Here is a 27,784-nt window from a genome sequence, read left to right as displayed (position 1 = left end):
CCTTTTGTCCAATCACTACATATAACTGAGAAATACTTCCTGTACAAATAATAATAATAAGGATTTTTCCAGTCCAAAATACTCAAAACAGCTCTTTAAAATATTTTATGCAGCATTGTAGCCTGGATTCCAAAGGAATGAAACCTGAAAAAATATTGACTCCAGCTATTCACAACCGACACAGGTTTTTTGGTTGTGCTTAGTGAGTTGAATCTAAATGCACAGCCAAAGATGCTTTCCTCAGCCAGATTTTTTCTGCTAATCCACACCAGCTCCAATTATTAATGATCAAAACAAAACATAAATCTGTCAATAGGGGTCAAACATTCAAGATTGTTTCCATTTATAGCAAAGAAACCAATAGCTTGCAAGTTTAATTTCTATAGAGGTCCATCACTTCTAATTGGTTCTAGTCAAGGCTCTGTGGAAAAACTACCTTTAATTTTAACTGCTGGCTTGGTGACATCTCTGAAAGTTAACATCAGCCTTATTGGGAGGTGAAACAGAAGTTTGAACTTGCTTGTTTGCTATGCAGCAAATTCAGAGGCTTCAGGTAATCCATTAATATCAGGCTGGCTTCTCTTGTGTCTGCCAGAAGGTTTGGGGATGAACCAGTATGGCAATAAGCATAAAGGAAGACATCTGGATGGGAGGACAAACTCCTCTCTAGATCTAGATGACAATGCTTAGGTCAAAACCCACAAGTACCTTAAATATGTCATACAGTCTGTCTTACAGAATGAAAGTTAATGTATGCATCAGAGCCATCAAGAGGTGCCCCCCACTCACCCTAAGTATTGATTCCTTCTGGCTGCAGTAGGATGAAAACCCAAGTTTGTGAATAGCCAGAGCACATCAGTATTTATGCTCGGAGCAAGGCAACCAGAAAACTTCATCATTCACTCACAAAGTGAACAGAGATGTGCAAGGTCTGACCTGCCCATGTAGTGCAGCTCATTCTGCAGTCAGAGCAAAGGCAAAACGCTACAGCACTACGCAGCCCCAAGCTGATTGACTCTATCTTCTTGGTGAGGGGGGGAGGGAGCCTTTTTCCCCTCACTTCTCTTATTCTGCAGTAATTCACTACCAATATCATTACAACCAGCCACACTGATTTTTCTTTTTGAACAGTATTTTGAGGTTTAGAACCAGCTTGTTTACCATTCTAAACCAAAACACAGCTTTAATACAGCCTTAGCATCCGATTATGATTTCATTAAAGTTCCTAAACAAGGAAATATGTGGTCTGTTGTACAAATAAACATGGCCCTGTGGTTCCATTCCTCTCTGCTGGGACAAAAATCAGAGGAATAATTATGTTATCTTTTGTTAGTGTTGGAAGAACTTTCATCACATTGCTGCAGCAGTTAATTCTAGGCTGAACCACGAGATACTTTATAAATAAACGGTCAGGAAGGTCACATTCTCTCTTGATCTGGCCTTGAGCTAGGAGGTAAAAGGACAGAGTCAGATTTGAAGGCAGAGGAGTTCTGTGGATTTAATTGCAAGATTTTCATCTGTGAGACTCAATGGAGTTTCTTGGAACAGAGTCCTCCTGACTCTCTAGGTGCAAATTCTTGCTGAGTCTACCACAAGTGCTCACCTTCTTAGAAGTTACCTCTGTGTCTATGCCACAGGAACAGGGAATGTGAAGAGGAGTGGATGACAGCCTAAATTATGTGTACAACAGGTGAGTGTTGAGCTAAACTTCTAATAAGACAAAGTAGCATCTTAAAATATTGGCAGGTTTTCAGCAACCATGTGCTGTATTTTGCTATTCTACCACAGTCTGTAGCTCAAAGACACAAAAAGCCTTCATGAATCTGCATCTCTTCATCAGCTGAAATAGATTTTTATTGTCTTGAAGTGTATCTCTTAAATTCCTCCTTTCCAAAGCTGCTAAAAGACACCAAGCTCAAGAACATGTTTAGGAGAAGCAATGTTAATAAGTTGAATGTTCCCACATTTCAAGTTGAGTTTGGATATTTGTGCAACAGGAAAAAACACTGCCCTAGATTTATGCACAATGTGTTTCTATGTAAGCTACTGGATCACTTTAGCCAAGCACCAAACAGGGATCATAACTGATATACATGAACATATGAAGCCTTCAGCATCTAATAGTTAAACCAAACTAGAAGGAAAATAAATCTCTATTGACTAAGAGTGAAGCAAATGAGGATGAAGAATGCTTAAGCAAGCTACAACTCAGGATATAAAATCATATCACACTCAGGCTACTGTAGTCCTACAGCTGACATTACTAAGACCACAGTAAAGGCAATAAATGATTCAGAGCTTTCAAAACCTGTGTCTCTATCAAACTATTTGACTGTCAACTTCCATCAGAATTTTCATGAGTTTTTATTAAGACAAAGAGATTTTGTTGTTTCCAGTATTTCTGCTGCTGGCAAGAAATAATCCCATCTAAACTTTGAATGCTGTCTTTGCCCTGCTGGTAGAGAAGCCAGCAAGGAGCTCAGGAAATGAGCTGAGCTGATGTATCTGGAATTGCCCTACTCAGGCCTTTTCTAGGACTGCTTCACCCAGAAGACTCAGACTGCTGAAATGCTGCCAGGAAGAACACTTTTAATGGGCTTTTGGAGTAAAAGACAAGCCAAAGAACATAGAGCAGTTCTGAATATGCTTCTAAGAACTCACTTCACCGAGGTGACATGTAAATTCTTCACTAATCACAACTTCCTACAGGCTAGCTAGCCTCAATTCAAGTTTATGTAGGTGAAAACAGGCCACCAGGAGAATGCTGGGTCCAAGTTCTACTGGAGCAGTGTCTATAACAACAAATGCCCCACCACAGCAGCAGTATTTGTCAGGAAGCTCTTTCTAACAAGTGGTTGTGTTAAGTACTATAGGAACAACTAAAATTATAGGAGGAAGACTCTGGACTTTGCACTTATAATCAATACCATTAAGTAAGCTAGTTGAATGTTGTTCTTTAATACCTCAGCTTTCAACAGACTTGGACAGCAAAGGTGAGAATACATCTGCTACAGAAGAATTTTTGTGTCCTTTACAAAGAGCAGCCAAATTAGACTCAGACAGGACATGAATTCACTAGTTTGACAGGAAGGTGTATGTCAAAAGTAGCTCTTGTGTAAGAGCTGACTTTGCTTTGCTGCATCAGATATATCTGAATTGAGTAGATGGACTGGAAAGCACCTTCTAGTTTATTGTGCTACCTGTGAGTGTTAGAAGATGTTTAGGGAAAGGATAAATAAATGATGCAAATGCTGCTCAGGGCCCTGAGGGAAGCAACAGGCCTTAAGAGCAGTCTCAAATGAGATGCAAACTCATACTGTTGGCCAGCAAGCCCAGGAGCTGCATTTAGCTTCACACCAAGGGTTAATCCTTGTCTGTTTCAGGAATACCTGTCTCTGGCCCTCTGGTCTGTTGTTCCTGACTGGAACCCTGAACCTGTTCTGGATCTGGTTCATTACTTGCTTTGTCTGAGAATGCTGGTGGTCAAGGCTACTCAGTTCTGCTTGGATGCTGGGCTAGTGAGGGCACAGCTTGGCTTCTGGTTCCTTCTCCCTTCTGGAGCATTCCCACACTTGCTGCTGCTCCCTAACAATGCTGTAGCTGTGCCTCCACGACCCTTCAGCATTTCTCCTTTGTAGGTTCCCTGAACTGGAAGACTCAATCCACATCACAGTGGCTATGGAACTAGTGATGTTTTAGTGACCTTCCTTGACCCTGTTCTTTAAGGTGGCTGTATATAAACCACCTTAGACTCCCAGAAATATTGGAAAGGCAAAGAAAATCTGCTAGAATGGTAAAAGCAAAACTGTCTACTAAACATACACAAAGAAATCATTACTAATAGCAAACCTGTAGCAGCTATTTCTTGTTACATTGGCATGCTTTGCACTATGGCAAAGCTGATAAAAAGATGGATGGAGCTTGAAGGAACATATGTGTGTGTATAGTCTGAAATAGAGGTGGTTGAGTAGATAAATACATCTAAGGACATGAATATCAACTTGCAGAGGTTGCACTTAGCTCTTTAATCTATGTCAATCTCTCCAAACACACACTCAATGCTTTTCAGGGCATGTTCTTGAGTAGATGATCCATGAACAGCATTGGACAAAATATCTTGAGCAAACTGAGCTCGAATGGATTCAGGAAAGTTCTCTTTTGCCACTTTTGGATCTGTTGGACCCATAAGATTCCTCCACTCTTCAACAGCATTTTCCTTTGTTAAGACCATTACCACCGAAGGACCCCTGTAAAAATCAACACAAGGAAGCTCTCACTCTGTTCTGAGATGCAGACTGATCTTGGCTTCAGGGTTGCCATGAAGGGTTATAATAAGCATTTCTGCTGTCTGAATTTTATTAAGCTGAGTATTTGGGGTATTTTTTAAAGACAATATCCTGTACTTGAAAGCCAAGAGGATTTTGATGATCAGCTATTTGGATTTGGATTTTTTTTGTCCCAGTGATTTCTGAAGGAGGATCATAGAATCATAAATTGTCAGGGCTGGAAGGGACCTCAAAGGTCATCTAAATCCAACCCCTCTGCCATGGGCAGGGACACCTCACACTAGATAAGGTTTGTCAGGCCCTTATCCAGCCTGGCCTTGAAAACTTCCAGGGATGAGGCTTCCATCGCCTCCCTGGGAAATCTGTTTCAGTGTCTCACTACCCTTATGGTGAAGATCTTCTTCCCAACATCCAATCTGAATCTACCCACTTCTAGTTTTGCTCCATTCTCCCCAGTCCTGTCACTACCTGACAGCCTATAAAGCCCTCCCCAGCTTTCCTGTAGCCCCCTGCAGATTCTGGAAGGCCACAATAAAGTCTTGGAGCCTTCTCCTCTCCAGCCCCAACTCTCTCAGCCTGTCTCCATAGCAGAGCAGTTCCAGTCCTCTGATCATCCTGGTGGCCCTTCTCTGGACACGCTCCAGCACAGTCATATCCCTCTTGTTGCAGGGGCTCCAGAATTGGACACAGCACCCCAGGTGGAGTCTCACCAGAGTGGAGTAGAGGGAGGGTATCACCTTCCTCACCCACACTTCTCTGGGCTGCTGGCTCATGTTGGTCTTCTCATCCACCAACACTCCCAAGTCCTTTACTTCAGGGCCTCTCTCAAGCCACTCACTGCTCAGCCTATATTGCTGCTTGGGAATGCCCCAACCCAGACACAAAACCTTGCTCTTGATCTTGTTGAACCTCACGAGACTGGCATGGGCCCACCTCTCCAGCCTGACAAGGTCCCTCTGGACCCCCCCTTCCCTTCAGCATGTTGGCTGCACCACAGAGCATGGTGTCATCAATAATACACAGTTTTATCATCAGGTGTACTAACATTATGATGAGAAAGAAATTTGTCCTACATGGGAAGAAGAAAGATTACAGCAGAAATGGGGCTTTTTGAGAGAACAAAATCCTAACTAATGGTCACTATCCCTAAATTTGAAAGGAATTTTAAATCTTCCTTTCAAAAGGAAGAACACTCCATGCTAGAAGCCACTCAGCTTGCCAAGAAGAATGAGGGAGTGTAAACTCTTTAGCCCATTTTGGGTGTGGCATGTTTTGTTAGCACTGTAAATTCAGAGTTTGATGCATAACAAGACACTTACTCGGTCATATAATTCACCAGCTGATCAAAAAAGGGTTTTCCTTTGTGATCCTTATAAAACTGTGCAGCCATCTCACGAGTCAAAGCTTCTTCTTTAATCTTGGAGATGGTAAATCCAGCATCTTTGACTCTTTGCATAATGTCATCTAAGAGAATGACAAGCAAACTTGTTCTAAGTTGAAAAATACACCCAAACTTTAAGATTCAAATAAAACTAGATGCTTGAAGGAAAATTAATCACCAATATCTATTAAAATTCTACTTGAAATATCTAACAGACATGGGCAATATGGCAAACACTTCAGCAGCCTTCTGAAATACACAGAAATCATTGTCACTGAGCTCATCTGGCCCTGTGCAGGCAACTACAGCAGTAGCATTCACTACTGCTTCTTACACTGGGCAGAATGTGGGCTGTAGTTGCAATGCTGTACCACACACCAGCTGGCCTGGTCAAAATTAGTGTGAATTGATGTAGGGGAAGAAAGACAACATCTAGTGATAAGAGAGAGTGATAGAATCAACCAGTTGGAAGAGACCTCCAAGCTCAGCCAGTCCAACCTAGCACCCAGCCCTAGCCAATCAACCAGACCATGGCACTAAGTGCCTCATCCAGGCTTTTCCTGAACACCTTCAGGCACAGCCACTCCACCACATCCCTGGGCAGCCCATTCCAATGCCAATTACTCTCTCTGGCAAAACCTTCCTCCTAACATCCAGCCTAGACCTCTCCTGGCACAACTTGACACTCTGTCCCCTTGTTCTGTTGCTGGGTGCCTTGGAGAAGAGCCCAACCCCACCTGGCTGCAGCCTCCCTTCAGGCAGTTGTAGATAGCAGTGAGGTCTGCCCTGAGCCTCCTCTGCTGCAGGCTGCACACCCCCAGCTCCCTCAGCCTCTCCTCACAGGGCTGTGCTCCAGGCCCCTCCCCAGCTTTGGCACCCTCCTGTGGACACCTTCCAACACCTCAACATCTCTCTTGAATTGAGCAGCCCAGAACTGGACACAGCACTCAAGGTGTGACCAGTGCTGAGCACAGGGGCAGAAGAACCTCCCTTGTCCTGCTGGCCACACTGCTCCTGAGCAGGCCAGGATGCCATTGGCTCTGTTGCCCACCTGGGAGCCAATATTGACTATTAATTTTGCATCATTTGTAGCACTTACCTTTGTGCTCTCTCACAGCATCAGGTTTGATTAATGCCAGAGTGTGCTCCTGAGGGAAGAAGAACTGCAATTCCTTCTCAGCCTCATGAGGTGTAGAACTGCCATGCAGCTGACCAATAGGTACATTCTCCACTGCATACTTTGCACGTAAACTGAGAGTCATTAAAAGAGTGGAGTTAAAGGAATAGTCATGATGAGATTCATCATTGACTGGCTTTAAGCTAGTGAATACAAGTCAATGTTGAAATGATAAATGCTTGATGATCTCACTGTAGGTACAGGAAGCTTACTTTGATGTAAAGTTTTCATTAGGCTGGAAAAAGAAGCATTTACCCTAAAGAATATTATGCTAGCTCAAGAGGAGAATTAATCATAGAATGGTTTGGGTTGGAAAGGACCTCCAAAGGTCATCTAGCCCAACTCCCCTGCAGTCAGCAGGGACATTCTCCACTAGATCAGGTTGCTTGCAGCCTTGTTGAGCCTGAACATGAATATCTCCAGGGATGCAGCCTCAAGCACCTCCCTGGTGCTGAAGCACCCTCATGGTCAGAGACTTGTTCCTAACATTCAGCCTGAATCTGCTCTTCTCTAATTTCAAACCATTGCCCTCATCCTATCCCTGCAGTCCTTTGCAAACAGTCCCTCTGCAGCCTCCTTATAGCCCCTTTCAGGTACTGGCAGGCTGCTATTAGGTCTCCCCAGAGCCTTCTCTTCTCCAGCCTGAACACCTCCAGCTCCCTCAGCCTGTCTTCATAGCAGAGCTGTTCCACCCTCTGATCATCTTTTTGGCCCTTCTCTAGACATGCTCCATCAGCCTGTGGTAAGGGCTCCAGAGCTGGATGCAGCACTCCAGGTGAGGTCTTACCAGAGCGCAATAAAGTGAGATATTACAATTATTTTTCTTCTGACTCCCTTTCATCTCAAGACACTTTGTTAAACTCAGCTTTTCATCATGTTATTTCTCAGAACAGTGCTACAGTTTCTATGTGTAACACAGAACTGCTTCCAAGTCTACCAAACTGCAGAAATATGCCTCTGCCCCCAGATGATGGCACTGCAGCTACACCAGTTGGAATGTGGGATGCATCCAGATGAGGAATACGAATGCAAACTGAAAGTTTCGAGTGATGGGTTGCTGGTTGAAGTATTACCTCTCTGGATTTTCTCTCTTAGCCTCTTCAACAGTTTTGGGGCCTAATAAATGTCTCCAGTGAGCTACAGCATTTTCTCTTGTCAGGGCAAGTACAAGAGTTGGACCACTGCAAAATAGGAAAAGTGGCATTAAAAAACCCCAACGAACTCTCTGCAGTTTGTAAAGGTAGTGTGAATTTTTATAGTCCAGGCTAGCAAAACAAGACCTAGTAAGAGAGGACTTAAAAACCCATCTGTTTAAACAGCTACAGACTGAAAACCCTTATTTTGCTTAGGTATGGATTTAAATTTCAGTGGCACTGAATGTTAGCACAACAGCAAGAAAGTTATAGAATTAGGAATGCCTTTGTTAATAGACAGAAATGCTGATTAACTCTCGAGTTTTCCTCCCAGACATACCCAAGCTTCATATGAAGACATAGAATCAGAATGGTTTAGGTTGGAAGGGACCTCAAAGCTTATCCAGTTCCCACTCCCTGCCATAGGCAGGGACACCTCCCACTAGAACAGGTTGCTCAAGGTCTCATCCAACCTGGCCTTGAACACCTCCAGGGAGGCTGTGGTTCACAGAAGCACAAAGATCAAAGATCACATTCTGTGCTTCTCTGATCCACAACCTCCCTGAGCAACCTGTGCCAGTGTCTCACCACCCTCACTGTAAAGAGCTCTTTCCTAACACTATGGCAACAAGATTTCTTTTTCCTCCCCAAGAAATCCAGCAGACAGCCTGGATAAAGATTTCAGAGCTTTGCCACAGACCATCTAACTGCAGCTTCCAGGGCAGAGCACAACTGGTTTCACCCAAATTAACAGAGATGGCCACTGGCTTCAACATCAGACAGACAAATTTTAAAGGACCTCACCTATTTATCTGCTGTACTTGGGAATTACCTCCTTCGAAGCAGCTTTTGAGTTTCACTTTTCTTTACTAAACTCTCAGAATCATGGGGATCTGGTAGCCAGGTGCTATTCAGTATGAAAATTCCAGTCATAGTTCTAGGCCCACAGTCTCACTTTTCACTTAATGTACCTGGTCATTTGTTGTAGAAGGACTGGGAAGTAGCCTTGATCTACATGTTCCTTGTAAAATTCATGGATTTGCTCTTCAGACAGGACTATTTCCTTCTGCATTGCTATTTTGAAGCCATCATCCTTTATTCTTTGTATGATAGAATCTGTTTAACATATTGACATCATTCTAAGTTGCCATCCATTCAGTAATTTGCACACTGGTGAAGATATCAGGTGGACTTTCCAACCATAATGTTAATTTTTGGGTGGGTGAATGAATTTCCTAACTGAAGAATAGAAAATTAATTTGGAGCAACTGCTAGAGGGCTTCAGTAGTTGCCTGGACACTCAGGAAGGTGATGCTCACCTTCACAGAATCACAGAATTAACCAGGTTAAAAAAAAAACTCTGAGATCATTGAGTCCAACCTAGCACCTCATACCTTCTAATTAACTAACTCATGGCACTAAGTGCCTTATCCAGTTTCCTTTTAAACACCTCCAGGGATGGGGACTCCACCACCTCCCTGGGCAGCCCATTCCAATGCCAATCACTCTTGTGTTGAAGAACTTTCTCCTAACATCCAGCCTAGACCTCCCCTGTCACAACTTCAGACTGTGTCCTCTTGTTCTCTTGCTGGGTGCCTGGCAGAAGAGACCAACCCCACCTGGCTACAGCCTCCTTTCAGGTAGTTGTAGACAGCAATGAGCTCTGCCCTAAGCTTCCTCTTCTGCAGGCTGCACACCCCCAGCTCCCTCAGCCTATCCTCCCAGGGCTGTGCTCCAAGCCCCTCACCAGCCTTTCCTAATACTTTCTCTCACTTCAGAAACAAAAATCACATAAAACATCCAGTTGGAAGTGACCTCAAAAATCATCCAGTTCAACCTTGGACCAAGCCCTGAAAGATCAACACCAAACCACATCCCCAAGCTCCAGGTCCACAGGCTGCTTAAATACAAACTAAAGATGTTCTTGGAATAAAACCAAATCACCCAAAGGAATAAAGCAGCACTGACATTTCTGTTTTCAATAGATCAAAACCATTAACCAAACAACTTTTTTACTTAGGAGGATTACAGTTGACTCAATGCTGGGGGAAACAGCACAACCTAAGAGCATTTTAGTAACAGAGTTAAATTTCTATAATTTAAAATAGGAGATCTGAGATAGAAAATGAAGTGATTGACACTTACTTCGTCTTTCCTTTAAGAGACAAGGTCTAATTAAGGCCAAAGTCTTTTCAACTTTGTGGTCTGCCCTCTTTGTATGAAAATTTGGGAAAAAGAAAGCAAGCTGTCTGCTGGCATCTTCTACACTGTCTTGCACATCACAGATATTTAATATGCTCTCTGTTTCTTTCAGCCTGACAAGACACAACAGATAAGTCATTGTGTTTACAGTTGTCCTCTCAAAGATGCACTTTCTTCAAGCTTACTGAAATGTAAGAATGGAATGCCAGGCTCAGCTTTTATTAAATTCATGATTGGAGCAATGTTTCTGAGAAAAGAATTATTAATCTTCCCCAAAAGTGCCTTGGCATATGCTATGAAGGAGAAATCTCAGCAATGCAGCTTTTCTAATCCTCCTCTAGATTATTCACAGAATTGTCAGAGTTGGAAAGGACTGCAAGGAGCATCCAGTTCCAACCCACTACATCAGCTTGCCCAGAGCCACATCCATCTTGGCCTTGAAAACTGCTAAAGATGGGGCTTCCACCAGCTCCCTGGGCAACCTGTTCCAGTGTCTCACCACCTTTATGGTGAAGAACTTCTTCCTTTGAGGGGGGAAAGGGAAGTGGAACAAAGCCCTAAATCTTCCCACTTGTTTGGTGCCTTTTACAGGGTGGTTCCAGGGAGCATAGCATGCCTCATATGTGTCCTCCAGACTCCATGGAGCCACATAGAATCATAGAATCAAGCAGGTTGGAAAATACCCCCAGGATCATCCAGTCCAACCTAGCACCCAGCCCTGTCCAGTCAACTAGACCATGGCACTAAGTGGCTCATCAAGTCTTTTCTTAAACACCTCCAGGGATGGCCACATCTACACTTCTCCTGCATACAGAAGAGTAAGCATGGCCTACACTGCAACCCTCAACGGGGCAATGATGGTGGTGACTTCATCTGAGTGAGCTAGTGGAAGTGGAATTCAGTCAGCTTTGAAGTGTGCCACTCTTCTCATTTGTTTGCCAACCCATTTGAGGCTAGTTCAGAAGCAGCAAGACATCAGTGTCATGTGCTTGCCATCCTTATCTAGGAAGCATGGAGTTTCTAGGTTCCCACAGGAACCATAGCTGAATCTCTTTGGTGGTCTTAAGAAGGACCATGTGAAGACCTCTGCCCACTCCCTGCACCCTGTGAAAACGAGCACCTGAACATCTAAGAATGTACCTTGGTATAGAGTGAGCTCTGAATCCATTAACCACATCACCTAAATACATTGCCACTGGTAGTTACCTGTCTGGGCTCACAGTCTCGGGCTCATCAGGCACGCTCTCACTTGCTTCATCTAGTCCTTTCCAGTGTGGAATAGCTCCACCTGCTTCTTTTTTAGTGATTGCCAGAATGTGGCACGGTCCACTCAGCATGAAGCGAACAAAGTCCTCAAAATCGGGCTAAAAAACATATTTGTTCCCATATGAATTGTGAGAACTCTGAGTTTATAGCCAGAAATGAGAGGATTATCTGTGATAAAGGAATTCATCAACTTCTGTTCTGAGATTGCATTCTCATACATTATTCAAGCACCTGTCAGTTTGTTTGGGAAGTCTTTTAATCAATCACTTCAGACAACAGCATTATAAACTGTCTAAACCAAAACTAAAACAATTTGCTATGTTTTTAACTCCTTCAGTTTCAACCTTCTGTCTTCTAAATGTACATTTTCAGCAGGAATTAACTTTGGAAGCTGTTGTTTTTTTTCTTTGTGTGTCACTTTATCTCTGGGTTAGTTTTTTTTTCCCAATATTGTGAATTTCATAGAATGGTTTGGGATGGGAGGGACCTTAAAAGGACATCTAGTCCACCCCCCCTGCAGTGAGCAAGGACATCCTCCTCTAGATCAGGTTGCTCAGAGCCTTCTGGTGTCCTCCTCATAAGGACAAAGAGCTGTTGGAGAGAGTCCAGAGGAGGGCCAAAAAGATGATTCAAGGGCTGCAACACCTCTGTTATGGGGACATCCTGAGGAAGCTGGAGGTGTTCAGCCTGGAGAAGAGAAGACTCCAGGGGGACCTTAGAGCTGCCTGCCAGTGCTTGAAGGGATCCTACAGCAAGGCTGCAGAGGGACTTTTCCTAAGACTGTCTAGCAATAGGACAAGAGGGAATGGTTTGAAGCTGAGGGAGAGTAGGTTTAGACTGGATCTCAGGAAGAAATTCTCCAGTCTGAGGGTAGTGAGACTCTGGAATAGGCTGCCCAGGTAGTTGTGGCTGCTGCCTCCCTGGTTGGATGACAGCTTGAGCAGCTGAGTCTAGTTGAGAGTTGTCCCTGCTGCCCATGGTGGGCAGGTTGGAGTAGACAGTCTCTGAGGTCTCTTCCAAGTTAAGTTATTCTATGATTCAACCTGTACCTTGAGGCCTATTGCCTTGAGTCTCCATTCTGTGATAATAGGTCACCTGTGGACCTTCAGCAAGCTTGCAGAGCATTAAATCAGGAATAATTTCACCTACTGAGCACAAAGCAATCCCTATTCTATATTGTCACTTTAATAGAGTTATGGTTCAGCCTAAAATTATACTTAAAGAATGGCAAATAATTGGCTTCTGAATACACATAGGACACCTTGGACTGCTTCTGAGAGTTCATAGCAGTTTAGTTATCCCCCTTACACTAATGTCAGCTAGGATCCTCTATGGAGCTGTAGTGTTGCCATACATTAAACACTGCTTGCTTTTTCTCTGTCGTTGTTCCTCCCATATCTCCCTCTGTACACAACCAATCTCAACTTTAGCTGCCATTCCCATGAAATGACTTATTTTTACCTCTGTTTCAAAACTGTCTCTGTCTAAATTCAAGCTCTGGCTTTCAAACTCAAGTCCTGGCTTTGCCAAAACCAAGCTCTTCAATTCCTTACGAGCTTTCCCTGTTACTTCCTTTCTAAACCACAGTGCAGCCACCTGGTGATTACTATCAGATTTCCACATTCTCTCTGTCTTCAGCAGGAATTATCTTGTCTTACTCTCATTTAGAATGCCATAGGAACATTTTCCCAGCTTCTTGGTTTGATTATGCCAATCATTTCATCAAGCTCTTCTTAGTGTCTCTAGTAACATCTAACAGATCAATTGTCTGCATTTAATTCCAACCTCTGTCTCTCTTATGCAGATCTTAAACAGGAGGAGATATAAATACTTGCTAAGCAGCTTCATTTTTGTGATTTGGATCCTTCTGTAAAGTTAACTTTCACTGTCATATTGTCAAAGCACTTAAAATATCCAAAGGCTGGTTGCTAGACCACTGTCATTTAATGATGACCAGCATAATTTAATTGTTTTCTTCAACTTTCAGTCTGTCTTTAGCTATTTGTTTCCCCCTAATCCAAAGCAAGGCCAGGAAAATAAACTTCAGTGTAGATGCTCTCTTTGCCTGTGCCCCTGCACTTTCCCTTTACTACCCTGTGATAATAGCTGTAAAGAGGAAAAGCTGCAATACAGACAATCACTTATTCTCTGTCTGGAAGAAAATGCATCAAACAGAATCATAGAATCAACCATATTGGAAGTGACCTCCAAGATCATCCAGTACAACCTAGCACCCAGCCCTACCCAATCCACTAGACCATGGCACTAAGTGCCTAATCCAGTCTTTTTTTGAACACCTGCAGGCACAGTGACTGCACCACCTCCCTGGGCAGCCCATTCCAATAACAAATCACTCTCTCTGTCAACAACTTCCTCCTAACATCCAGCCTAGACCTTGCCATGGGGTTGGTTTTATGCTGCATTTCAACACCTCACAGCCTGTGTTTAGTCATGACTACAGCTCATACACGTTCTTGGTAGTAGAAAGAACTTCAGAGTCTTTTGGTGGACTTCAGTATAATTCAGTTGGAATGTTAGAGTGTTATCAAGCCATACTTGGCTAAGTAATAAAAGAAAGATACCTCTATTTTTTTTCTTGTCTACTGCTATATTAATTCAGTCTTTAAACATACAAAAATGTACAAGAGTTGCAAACACAAATAGCTACAACAGTGTTTTCACCTGTTCAGTTTGTTTAGATTCTCAGTTTGCTTTTACCTGGTCTTTATTTTGGGCATAGAATGCTCTGATTTGCTCTTCAGTTAGCATTTTCTCCTCTGCTGCCTCAATGTGAAATCCTGCATCTCTAATCTGCAATTGTTCGGTTATTAGTCAGGAGCATTTGAAAATGGATATACACAAAATCATATGTTATGGTAACAGTACAGTCTCTAAGTTCTCATTTCTATTGCAAAAGAGGAAGAAATGCACTTTTCTGTTTGCAGGGTTGATGCCACTCATCAGCACAGTACAAATTAATGCCATCCCTCATCTACTAACATAAAATAGTGAAGCAGCAACATCAGCCTGAAGAACACATTATTTCAAGTCAAGATTCTTGTGTTTTTATCATCCTTATCAGAAGAGCATTAATAGATCTTGTTCTAAAGCCCAGGCATAAACTTGGATGTACTTAATCTTATGTTTTGCTGCTATGGCTCTCAGCCAAACAGGATGAATGAATCTTTCCACATTCTGGCTACCTTTTGTTTAATTTCTTCTACACGTCCCTCTAAGACATCATCAGGTTTGATGATTCCAACGGAATATCTAACTGCTTCTTCTGGAAAAGGAGGGGGGAAAGAAGTGTCAGCTAATACACTGATTAAAATAAACAAGCAACTTATTTTTCAGTGACTTGGGTTTATTTGGGTTTCCCCAAATAAAGTTTCCATTTTACTGTTGAGATGACTAAAGAGTGGTTCCCAACATTAAAATCACTACAGCACTTCAACCATGTCTTGGAACGCAGGGTTATCTTTGGCTATTCCTGGAATCCACAATCCTGATGAATCATGGTGTTTTGGGGAATAAGGCAGAGAAGTGGATCACATACAGGATTTGTAATACTGGGCCACGAGGTCTCATAGGGTTTATGAAGGGAAAAAAGAAAGATAAGCTAAAGCAATGGTCACGAATATGTCACTTGAAGCATACAATAAAGAAGGCATCCAGAGGAAGCAGGAACACAGCTTAATGCATGCCTACCATATAATGCCTTCTCACAGGAAAAAAAAGGTAAGATCAAGGAGAAACTGGATGAGTTTATTCCATTTCAACCTTGCTGAATGGCATCCTGTGCCTATATGAAGCTGCAGGAAGCTTCAGCAGCCACAGATAACAGGGGCAGAAAATATCTAAGGCCCAGTTCACGTAAAGCCTGAGATAAATCATAGACATGGGATTCACAAGCTGGATGGTGCTCTTATTCAAGTCTGTTCTTTGTCTTTTAAAACAAGCCTGAGATACAAGGCATGTCAGTCCTTCACATGAACTCTTCCACTCCCTTTCAGCTGCTCCCATCTTGATACTCCTGTAGTACATCCCAGGGTTAAGAAACACCATTTCGACTGAAGTGCAGCACTAGCACAAAGACTGTAAAAGTGAGGTTTGGGCACTAGTTTTACACTGCTGCTGTGTGCCAAGGACCTGACGCATGAAGGCTCCCAAAGGTGGAGACAGGGTTGAAAATATTGCTGCTAGTCCAATATCTTAATTTCTGACAGAAGAAAGAGTCTGCTTGGTTTGATATCCTCAGTCACCACATCTCATATTAACTCAAAGGCAGGCCTGTTGGTGCTGTATATAATTCTTAATCAAACAACTGAAAAGACATTTGTTTTTTTCTTTCTGTTAACATTTCTGAACCCAAATATATTTACCTTCAGGTACATTCTCTTCAATGCTCTCCTCTGATGATTTCTCCTCTAGGAAAACAAGTTCATCTACCTAAATCAATTGCAGAGCAGAAGCACACCACCAGTGCAAAGTTTACAGTCAAAACAGCCACCAGAACTTTATAACACTTATCTAAAAGTAGGGAGATGTTTGGTATCCTGGAAAGGGAGAAATTCTAACAAAGACCTTGGGTTACTTAGATTTTCTTGAACTGAGCTGTGGTTTGTTCAAAGTCGCCTTTTACCGTAAGCAGAGTTCTTTGATCTCTGTTTTCACTCAAAGCAAACAATGAGACATGACTATTTGCCCTGTTTCCATTTGTTTCATGCAATGCACTAAGTTACAGCTGGAAAATACTCAGGCCTGAAAGAAAAAAATAGCCCCATGACTAAAACCTTTACACACCAGTGGCATTTTGTCCTTCTTTCCATTTCTTAATCTGTAAATTTAAGTCTGTGCAAAGTATCATTTTGCTGAATTGAAAAAGTAAAGCAAGCCTCATATCAATGTGTTTTAAGAAAAAAACAAAACATAACCTTAAACATTACCAAAACCATCATCACAGGCATTGAGAGGAACCAGGTAAGTGTAGTAAAAATGCTTATTTAGATCTAAGGACCTGTTTTGTAAGTACCTTGGTACGTTCTTTCTGTCCAGCTTCAATTTCCCTCTCTTCCTGCACCAGCTCTGTTATTTTCTTACTTAGAAGAGGAGCATTTACACCTCTCACTATTGCAATAATTTTACCATTCTGTAAGAGAAAATTGCACTCTTGATGAATCTTTGTCACTTAGTTTATACGTTCACTTGAGGTTTGGAACATGCTATTTATTCCAGCAGCAGGACCACTTTATGTGTACCCTGAAGTGAATACTTAATCTTCTACTGCCTCCACTTGTTCAGAATGAGCCTTTCTTGCTTTTATTTCCTCTCTTCCTCCTCTATCTCACTTTCTGTATTTATCTCTGGGCTCACCACTAATAGTACAGGCAGAAGTAAATGCAAGTATGGAATTTACTAGCTTTAAATTTCTATAACCTGGAGTTTCTCTCTTTTTATATACACCACATTTCACTCTGTGCACTACCACATTCAGGAGCATCACAGAGAACCTAACTGGTGATCAGAGAAGGTGCTGGCTTCTTTTGGCAGCCATTTAAAAGACATGTAGATAAGGTGCTGAACGGTATGGCTTAGTGGAAATGTAGTAATGTTAGGTTAACAGTTGATCTTGATCATAGAATCACAGAATCAAGCAGATTGGAAGAGACCTCCAAGCTCATCCAGTCCAACCTAGCACCCAGCCCTATCCAATCCACCAGACCATGACACTAAGTGCCTCATCCAGGTTTTGCACAGCGACTCCACCACCTCCCTGGGCAGCCCATTCCAATGCCAGTCACTCTCTCTGTCAACTACCTCCCGTGCCACAACTTGAGACTGTGTCCTCTTGTTAAGTTGCTGCTTGCCTGAGAATCTTAAAGGTCTCTTCCAACCAAAACAATTCTGTGATTCAGATTCAAACCTGAAAGTGTCTTGAAAGCATCATTGTTCTTGGTCCACATTTGCAGGAATTAACAGTCCTAGCATCCTCAAATAACCAACCATCTCCTAAGTGAGCAGTGGAGAATGAAAAGACTCTGCCCATACACATTAGTGAGAGATAATAAATACTAACTCTGATGGTTGCTCAAGTGTGAAAAACAATATTGCTTATCTGAGAGACCTTAAAGTGGCAGGGAATACAAACTCTTTCTCCCTGAGGGAAAGCGTGCGTAAAAGAATCATTTCAGTGTAGCCATGCAGAGCATTTTAATGTGAGGCAACTCTGGAAAAACTTGCATGGGTTTCTCACTGAGTAATTACCCAACTGTGGCTACCCCAAAATCCTCTGTGGCTGTTTGTTCAGCAGCCACAACAAAGATGTTCTTAAGAACCACAGATTTAGGCATTGGAATAAGCCTCAAGTAAACAACATTTGATAGTATGATCCTACAGCCAGTAAAACATAAATATATGATTTAGACAGCTTTATATTACTTTAAATCTATTGAAAAATTGAAGGCCAAAGTAGTGTACTTACAACACAAAAAAGAAATGCAGGTTCACATGTCTTCCTAAATGGTTGCAGAGTTGCAATGCTGTCAGCCTCTGCCTGAAGTAAGGCAAGGAAGACTACTTATGTAAGTGTAAATACATAACATACACACACACACACACACATATAACAATTATATATGTTAGATACTTTTCATATATGCACATAAAACCATTTTTACCCACAAGAAAACTGTAGTCTTATATACTCTGATGTTACACACTCAAAAGTATAGTCTTACATAAAATGAGCACTGGTGATGAGGAAGCAACTGATGTGGTACCTTGGGATTGGCCTCCCTTCCTACTTCAGCAGCTAATCATGGAATAATACTTCATCCTAGCACTGTTTTCCCAGGTAGGTTATAGCAACATGCATAAATCACATGAAGAATCACAGAAACATACAGGTTGGGAAAGACCCTCAGGATCACCAAGTGCAGCTGACAAAGTCCATGCAGCCGTAGAATCACAGAATAGCTTAGGTTGGAAGGGACCTTAGAGATCATCTACTCCAAACTCCCCACCGTGAGCAAGGACACCTCTCAACTAGACTTGGTCACTCAAGGCCTCATCCAATTTAGTCTTGGACATCCCCAGGAAGGAGGCATTCACAGCTTCCCTGAGCAACCTATTTCAGAGTCCCACCACACTTGTAGTAAAGAACTTCTTCCTAAGATCTAGTCTAAACCTACTCTCTCTCAGCTTCAAACCATTCCCCCTTGTCCTGTTGCTAGGCATCCTTAGGAAAAGACAGAAGAGATTATTCACTGTGTTGAGTTCTTTGTGACATGGTTAGCTCTATGAAAGCATTTGAGATGACCTCTGGACACCACTGCCTGCTTTTCTGTGTATAAACCATGCAGGTCTTTTCTGGAAAAATGCTTTGATTGGGCAACTGAAAGTTTTCAGTAACATGAAAAAGGATGAGCTTGGTCAACAGCAGAGGAAATGAATCTGTGAAAGAAGCTTATCTACTTTAAATATGATCTATGCCAGCTGTTTTACACTGCTGGAGTAGAGGAATGATTCTACTTGTTACAGTTGTGTGATAGTTTCTTTTTCAATTCCCCATTTTTGTGCTCTTAAACATGAAATCCAAGGGAATATCTGGGGAGAAAAAAAAGTGTAACAGCATTTTTCAGGGATGTGGGAATTTTAAATGTGATAATTTGTAACATAGAAACTTTAAATTCAGAATCATACAGTTGGACTTTTGGATGTTTCTGCACTCTCAGCAAGGGACAAAAAAGGGAGGTGATATAAAGTTCCATTTCAGATCCTTCTATAATTATTATGATTTCTAATCTACATTGAAATGAAGAGGCAGCAATTAGACTAAAATTCTGACTGCTTGGTGTACAGACAGTAAAGTGAAAGCTCTGTGTATGCAGAAGAGACCAAAATACTGACAGCTTGGTGTTAAGGACAGTAAAGTGAAAGCTCTGTGTATGCAGACAGCTAAAAAGATACATGTAAAATAAAATGTAAATAAAGAATGTACATCCTTACCACTGCAAAATGCAGCACATCATCTTCACTGAAGTCATTCTTCAGTTTTCTGAATAAACTCAGCACAGCTTTGCAAGGACCACACCAAGCTTGATACACATCTATTACTGGAAAGGAATTAAAAGCAGCTGCCTTGTGGAACTTAACAACATGGGACATATTTATAAGTGTGTTGGAACAGTGCTGGGAAAGCATTTGTGTGCGTTTTTCTGTCTTATAGTCACAGAATCATAGAACTTCAGAGGTTGGAAGGGACCTCCCGAGGTCATTGAGTCCAACCTCTCTGCCAAGGTAGGGTCCCCTAGGGTAGTTCACACAGGAATGCATCCAGGCAGGTTTTGAAAGTCTCCAGAGAAGGAGACTCCACAACCTCTCTGAGCAGCCTTTTCCAGAGCTCTGTCAATGACTGCATTGTGAATACATCTATTTGTTCAGTGAATACATCAGGGTTTCTTCCTATTTCAGTGACTTTTGACATCAACAACTATTCCAGATGATTAATCCAAATTAGATCTATTCCTGCTATATTCCTTTCCATTGTTGATTTGCTTTTTCCCCACTATTGGTTTTCATTCTTATTTGTATCTTTATCCTGGAGTACTTTTATCTCCCTGATAATCTGCAGATGCAGATTATTTCTTTCCCACTGCTGCTGTTCCTCTATAGGTGTGACCCAATTAATGAGAGAGAAAGCAAGAAGCAGTAACAGTACCTACTACACCTTTTGTCAGCAACATTTCATCCCACTGGTTTTGGTTGGTTATGATGGTCTGAAATAAAATGAATTGACAGTTTTTGTACACCTCAAAAAGGCAGTGGGGAAGGGAAATGTCTGAAATGGTTCAAACAATTAGAATTTATACCTGGAGTTGAACTTCTTTCTTCTTGCCTGCCATTTCCCTGTGATTCCAGGAAACAAGTCAAAATATAAAGAAGTTTTATCAGTTTGGGTTTTTTTGAAAGAATACATAGAATCATAGAATCAAGCAGGTTGGAAGAGACCTCCAAGCTCAGCCAGTCCAACCTAGCACCCAGCCCTGTCCCATCAACCAGACCACAGCACTAAGTGCCCCAGCCAGGCTTTGCTTCAACACCTTCAAGGGTATAATTCTAAGGGTGGTGACTCCACCACCTCCCTGGGCAGCCCATTCCAATGCCAATCACTCTCTCTGCCAACAACTTCCTCCTAACATCCAGCCTAGACCATCCCCTGGTGCCACTTGAGACTGTGCAGAACTAATTAATGTGGGGTTTGGTACAGCACTGCTTTCTGGCTGCCTTAAAAACTAACTCACCTGAAGCCCTGATAGCAATGGCAGCAACCACCTCAGGTCAGAATTCAACAGCATGCAATGGGTTTGCAAACCCCATTTAGCACAAGAAACAAAATAAAGCCTAATTTCTTCCTCTGCTCAAGTCTTCCATTTTTTTCCCCCCTCAGCAATTTTTCAAGCTTACAATTACTCTGTTCAGAATAGCCACAGGGACCTTGGAGGGGGTGACAGCTGCTGTAAGAGTGAGCTGGTACAGAAAAAGCAGTAATTGAAGAGCTTTGGCAACTATGACGTCACATCAGGCTTCCTGTTCTCTTGAGATGGACAAGAAGCAAGGACTGATGTGTCAGAATGAATCTTGATGTGTTCATCATTCTGCCATTACTAAAAGTCCTGTAGGGGAGGTGCTCAAGTCCCCCAGTCATCCTTGTGGCTCTCTGCTGGACCCTTTCTAGCTGATCCCTGTCTCTTTTGAACTGGGGAGCCCAAAATTTGACACAGTATTGCAGGTGTGGTCTCACACAGATGGAAAAGGACCTGGGGGGCAGCAACTGTGAGCTGGGCTGCAGCAAGAGCAGTGTGGGCAGCAGGGCACGGGAGGGGATTCTACCCCTTGGCTCTGCTCTCCTCACACCCCACCTGCAGTCCTGGGTGCAGTTCTGGAGCCCCCAGCACAAGCAGGACGTGGAAGTGCTGGAGCCAGTCCAGAGGAGGCCACCAAGATGCTGAGAGGGCTGCAGCAGCTCTGCTGTGAGGACAGGCTGAGAGAGTTGGGGCTCTGCAGCCTGGAGAAGAGAAGGCTTTGAGGAGGCCTTATTGTGGCCTTCTGGTATCTGAAGGGGGCCTAGAGGAAGGCTGAGGAGAGACTATTGACAAGGTCTTGTAATGTGTTTAAACTGGCAGAGGGGAGATTTAAACTCGATGTTAGGAAGAAGTTCTTTCCAGTGAGGGTGCTGAGACAACACATTCTGTGCTTCTGTCAGCCACAGCCTCCCCGGAGATGTTCAGGACCAGGCAGGATGAGGCCTTGCGCAGCCTGTCCTAGTGGGAGGTGTCCCTGCCTGTGGCAGGGGCTTGGAACTGGCTGAGCTTTGAGCTCCCTTCCAACCTAAACCATTCCATGATTCTAAACCATCCTGTGACTCATTCTAGGAAACACGGAGAAGAAACAAGCAGACACACACCAGCTCAGGACAAGGTCCTCCTTAGCCAGACGCTGGGCAGACACACACCAGCTCAGGACAAGGTCCTCATCACCCAGACGCTGGGCAGACACACACCAGCTCAGGACAAGGTCCTCACTGCCCAGACGCTGGGCAGACACACACCAGCTCAGGACAAGGTCCTCACTGCCCAGACGCTGGGCAGACACACACCAGCTCAGGACAAGGTCCTCACTGCCCAGACGCTGGGCAGACACACACCAGCTCAGGACTAGGTCCTCACTGCCCAGAGGCTGGGCAGACACACACCAGCTCAGGACTAGGTCCTCACTGCCCAGACGCTGGGCAGACACACACCAGCTCAGGACAAGGTCCTCACTGCCCAGACGCTGGGCAGACACACACCAGCTCAGGACAAGGTCCTCATCACCCAGACGCTGGGCAGACACACACCAGCTCAGGACTAGGTCCTCACTGCCCAGAGGCTGGGCAGACACACACCAGCTCAGGACTAGGTCCTCATCACCCAGACACTGGGCAGACACACACCAGCTCAGGACAAGGTCCTCACTGCCCAGACGCTGGGCAGACATACACCAGCTCAGGACAAGGTCCTCCTTAGCCAGACGCTGAGCAGACATACACCAGCTCAGGACAAGGTCCTCACTGCCCAGAGGCTCAGCCCCTGACACGCACCCCCCGCGGCCAGCGAACCGTCGCACAGCAGCTCGGCTGCTGCTCAGCCCTGCCCCGGGGCCCGCCTGGGAGCAGACCCGAGCAGACCTCGCTCCCGCCCGGCACCGCTCACTCGCCGCGGGCCTCCCAGCCGCGACGGCCGCTTCCACAACGGCTCAGACGCCCCCTCCAGGCCCTTACCTCGCCTCAGCCTCCTTGCTGCTCAGTCTCCAGTGGCCGTTTTGGCCCATTCCCCTCTTTGGCCAGGCTGGCGCTGACAGGACGCCGGGGAGCTGCTGGTAAGCAGAGCGGGAACCGGGAGGGGGCTGAGGGAGCAGGGGTGAGGAGACAGCGGCGCCATTTTGTGCGCGGTCGCTCCTCTGTTTCTGGGCCGAACCAAACCTCAGCCTTTGGAAGGTGAGGAAAATTATCCTGGACTTCAACACACCTCAAAGCTCAGCCAGTTCCAACCCCCTGCCATAGGCAGGGACACCTCCCACTGGGACAGGTCACTCAGGGCCTCATCCAACCTGGCCTTGAACACCTTCAGGGAGGTTGTGGAGGACAGAAGCACCCAATGTGATCGAAGATCACATTGGGTGCTTCTGTCCTCCACAACCTCCCTGGGCAACCTGTGCCAGTGTCTCACCACCCTCACTGCAAACAACTTCTTCCTAACATTGTTTCAATCTCTCCTCTGCCACTTGAAACCCATTCTTCCTCATCCTCTCATTACAAGACCTTGTCAACAATCCATCCCCATCCCTCCTGTAGCCCCCTTCAGATACTGCAAGGCCACTCCAAGGTCTCCTTGAAGCCTTCTCTTCCCCAGGCTGCAGACCCCCAACTCTTACAGCCTGTCATAGCAGAGCTGCTGCAGCCCTCCGAGCATCTTGGTGGCCTCCTCTGGACTTACTCTAACAGTTCCATGTCCTTTAAGTTACCCCAAGATGCTCATTGCATGGGTATTAGATTAGATGACCTTTGGAGGTGACTCCCAACCCAGACCAGTCCACAGTTCTCCGATGAGATCATGAGACAATGGGGATGTAAAGAAGACATCTCTGTGAAATCCACAGTGACCAAAGGATGGTCTTGAAAGCCAAGTAATGGTGACCACTCACGCTCACCTTCTTTCAGCACAGGTTTGTAACAGGGTATTGTTTACCCAGATATAAGCTTGAATCTCAGCAGCCACCAGAATTCACAGAAGATAAAGGCAAAGTTTGGTTGCACAAGCAGAAATTCTGACCGGTCCAGAGTGTCAGAGTTTGAAGCTTAACTGCCTATTAAATAAAAGTAGATGCTTTCCATTAACCTTTCTTGGTTACGAAGGGAAAAGGAAGATATATGGTGGTGCCACATCCAGCTGGTGGCCAGTCACTAGTGGTGTCCCTCAGGGATCAGTGCTGGGCCCCATCCTCTTTAACATCTTCATTGATGATCTGGATGAGGGCATGGAGTCAGTCATCAGCAAGTTTGCAGATGACACCAAGCTGGGGGCAGATGTGGCTGGGTTGGAGGGCAGAAGGGCTCTGCAGCGGGACCTTGACCGCCTGGACAGATGGGCAGAGTCCAAGGGGATGGCTTCAATAGCTTCAAGTGAAGGGTGCTGCACTTTGGCCACAGCAACCCCATGCAGAGATACAGGCTGGGGTCGGAGTGGCTGGAGAGCAGCCAGACAGAGAGGGATCTGGGGGTGCTGATTGATACCCGCCTGAACATGAGCCAGCAGTGTGCCCAGGTGGCCAAGACAGCCAGTGGCATCCTGGCCTGCATCAGGAATGGTGTGGTCAGCAGGAGCAGGGAGGTCATTCTGCCCCTGTACTCTGCACTGGTTAGACCACACCTTGAGTGCTGTGTTCAGTTCTGGGCCCCCCAGTTTAGGAGGGACATTGAGATGCTTGAGTGTGTCCAGAGAAGGGCGACGAGGCTGGGGAGAGGCCTTGAGCACAAGCCCTACGAGGAGAGGCTGAGGGAGCTGGGATTGGTTAGCCTGGAGAAGAGGAGGCTCAGGGGTGACCTTATTGCTGTCTACAACTACCTGAGGGGTGGTTGTGGCCAGGAGGAGGTTGCTCTCTTCTCTCAGGTGGCCAGCACCAGAATGAGAGGACACAGCCTCAGGCTGTGCCAGGGGAGATTTAGGCTGGAGGTGAGGAGAAAGTTCTTCCCTGAGAGAGTCATTGGACGCTGGAATGGGCTGCCCGGGGAGGTGGTGGAGTCGCCGTCCCTGGGGCTGTTCAAGGCAGGACTGGATGTGGCACTTGGTGCCATGGTCTGGCCTTGAGCTCTGTGGTAAAGGGTTGGACTCGATGATCTGTGAGGTCTCTTCCAATCCTAGTAATACTGTGATACTGTGAAAAACCTAAAGCAGCTTTAATAAAACAGCAATAACACAAAGTAAATATAACAATATTAATAAGAATGAAATGTATACAAAACAAATATTGAATTCCCCCAGAGTCCAGGCTAGACTCAGCCTCAGATGGGAAATGGATTCAGGAGCTGGATTCCGGTACTGGATTCAGGAATTCACACACTGGATTGGCAGACTGGTGAGTAACAACACTTAATGGAGCAAGAGTAGATGTTTCTCACTGTTACATTGTTAAAGTTAAAGGATGCTCATTTTGCAACAGAGTGAATGAGGCCACATTTCCACTGAGCTCCAAAAGTTTTCATGCTGAGGTTGTGCTAATATGCCCTAACAGCTTGCATCAGGTCGATTAGATGGCAAGGCAGACTTCACATTCAAATCAGAAATGTGTTCACACAATCACAGAACGTTAGAGGTTGGGAGGGACCTCACTTAGTCTAACTCCCCTGCTAAAAGCAGGATCACCCAGGGTAGTCTCACTTGAATGCATCCAGGTGAGCTTTGAAAGCCTGCAGAGAAGGAGACTCCGTAACCCACCCTGGGCAGCCTGTTCCAATGCTCCATCATCCTCACTGTAAACTCTGTATGCATTTATGCATTTGTATAATCAACACTAAATCATTTCCTAGATTTTTCAGCTTTGGAACTGGTATACAGTCTACATTTTCCTGCTTGAATAATCTTTCTTTTCCTGCACGAAGCAGGAAAACAACTTTTGAAATCATAATGGGCTTACAAAATTGGAAAGAGCTGCAAAAGAGGAGAGGTTTGGCCCACTTGCCATGTGAAATTTAAATCCCCAAATATCAGCTGTGTTTTAGGGGGCTCTTTCACAAACTGCTAACTGATTTATCCAGATGACTTTCTTCAGGAATGCTTCATTTTTTCATACATTGGCTTAAAAAAAAAAAAGAAGAAGCCTCAGAGGGAAATATTAGAATGAGGTAATGCTCATGTAGCAAATGTTAAAAGGCTGATGCAGCCTGTTCTTTAACTGCCCTGCTAGAATGGGTTATGTGCATGCTTTGGATATCACAAAATGTTTAATGCAAGGGCATGTCATTCATAAATTTGGTGTTTCAATTTGGTAGACTTAAAAGAGGAGGTGGAGTTTCCCTGCACCCACTCAGCAACACATTTGCAAAACTTAGAAGCAAGTATTTGAGTCGTGTTGGCTAATGAGCAGCTGAACTTCTTGGCTCTCCTACTGTGCTTTTCTCATTATCTTTTCTAATCCTCAACATTTCAGTGAGAAATTAAGCCTAAAAGTTAGTCCTTAGTAATTATTTGGTAAAGGTATGTCCTGTCTAGGTGATGGGAACGAAGGGAAACGGTAAGAGCTTTAAATAAGGAAAAAATATTTCCTCCATCTTTTTACCTTTAATCATTTCCTTTCTGTGAACTTGATCACACTGCATGAGTGTGAATTTATTTGGGGAATAACAGTCAGTAACTGCTTCTTCTCTTGGCTCCTGGGCTAATGTTTGAAACATCATATCTACACAGACATGAAAGCAAGGCCTTGATTGCAAAGAAGTTGTACCTGATTCTCATATTACTTCCCCCACCTGCCCTTCCCCCCCCCCCCAGAAAAAAAAAGACTCCTGTCAGAATGCTTAGCTGCCAACTTATGCAGTTTTAGTGCAGCTTGTTGATTTTAAGCAGTATTCTTCTGGGAACTGGTTGAAGGAAAGAAGCCAGGGAGTTATGGTCAATGGGATGGAGTTGAGTTGGAGGCCTGTGACTAGAGTGGTTGCACAGGGGGCAGTACTGGGAGCAGTTCTGTTCAATATATTCATCAGTGACCTGGATGAGGGCACAGAGTGCACTGCCAGTAAGTTTGCTGATGACACTGAACTGGGTGGAGTGGTTGCCACACCAGAAGGCTGTGCTGCCATTCAGCCAGACTGGGACAGGCTGGAGGGCTGGGCAGGGAGAAATTGAATGAAATTCAACAAGAACAAGTGTAGAGTCTGGCACCTGGGAAAGAACAAACCCAGGGATCAGGATAGGTTGGGGACTGAACTGTTGGAAGGCAGTGAAGGGGAAAAGGATTTGGTGGTCCTGGTGGATAGGAGGTTGACCATGAGCCAGCACTGTTCTCTTGTGGCCAGGAAGGCCAATGCCATTTTGGGGTATATTAGAAGGGCTGTGGTTAGTAGGTCCTGCCCCCATACACTGCCCTGGTGAGGCCACATCTGGAGTGTTGTGTCCAGTTCTGCCCCCCCGCCCCAGTTCAAGAGGGACATAGAACTACTTGAGAGAGTCTAGCACAGAGCCACAAAGATGCTGAAGGGAATGGAACAGCTCTGTTAGGAGGAGAGCCTGAGGGAGCTGGGGCTGTGCTGCTTGGAGAAGAGGAGACTGAGAGGTGACTTCAGAAGTGCTTATAAATATGTAAAGGTGAGTGCCAGGAGGCTGGAGCCAGGCTCTGCTGGGTGATGCCCAGTGCCAGGACAAGGGGCAATGAGTCGAAGCTGAGGCATAGGAAGTTTCATTTAAGCATGAGGAAGATTTTTTTTTTTTCCTGTGAGGGTGACAGAACCCTGGAATAGGCTGCCCAGGGGCATTGTGGAGACTCCCTCTCTGGAGATAGTCAAAACACACTTCGATGCATTCCTGTGTGATCTGGTCTAGGTGATCCTGCTGTGGCAAGGGGATGGGACCGGATGAGCTTTCAAGGTTCCTTGAGCTCTTGACATTGCATGATTCTATGATTCTAATAAACACTACCAACTAACTCTGTAAACCTGCACATTCAGTGGAGCAAGTATAATAAAACCCACAATTAAATAAGTTGTCAATTATTTAAATTTAAGATTATATTAAAAAGCAAAATCAGT

General features: G+C 44.4%; 1 protein-coding gene across 1 annotated transcript; it reads right to left on the bottom strand.

The window, feature by feature from the left end:
- Positions 1–4,024: 4,024 nt before the first annotated feature.
- Positions 4,025–20,348, bottom strand: NME8 (NME/NM23 family member 8). Its single transcript, XM_064169726.1, has 15 exons — positions 20,316–20,348; positions 20,165–20,222; positions 19,453–19,559; positions 17,927–17,998; positions 16,478–16,594; positions 15,828–15,894; positions 14,649–14,728; positions 14,164–14,256; positions 11,386–11,543; positions 10,123–10,292; positions 8,949–9,093; positions 7,918–8,025; positions 6,767–6,918; positions 5,606–5,750; positions 4,025–4,247 (listed from the first exon to the last, which is right to left on the bottom strand). The coding sequence occupies exons 1-15, from the start codon at positions 20,346–20,348 to the stop codon at positions 4,025–4,027; spliced, it is 1,728 nt and encodes a 575-aa protein (XP_064025796.1).
- Positions 20,349–27,784: the final 7,436 nt, after the last annotated feature.

Source organism: Pogoniulus pusillus, chromosome 32, assembly GCF_015220805.1.
Source record: "Pogoniulus pusillus isolate bPogPus1 chromosome 32, bPogPus1.pri, whole genome shotgun sequence".
NCBI lineage: Eukaryota > Metazoa > Chordata > Aves > Piciformes > Lybiidae > Pogoniulus > Pogoniulus pusillus.
This window is presented reverse-complemented; position numbering and strand designations above follow the sequence as displayed.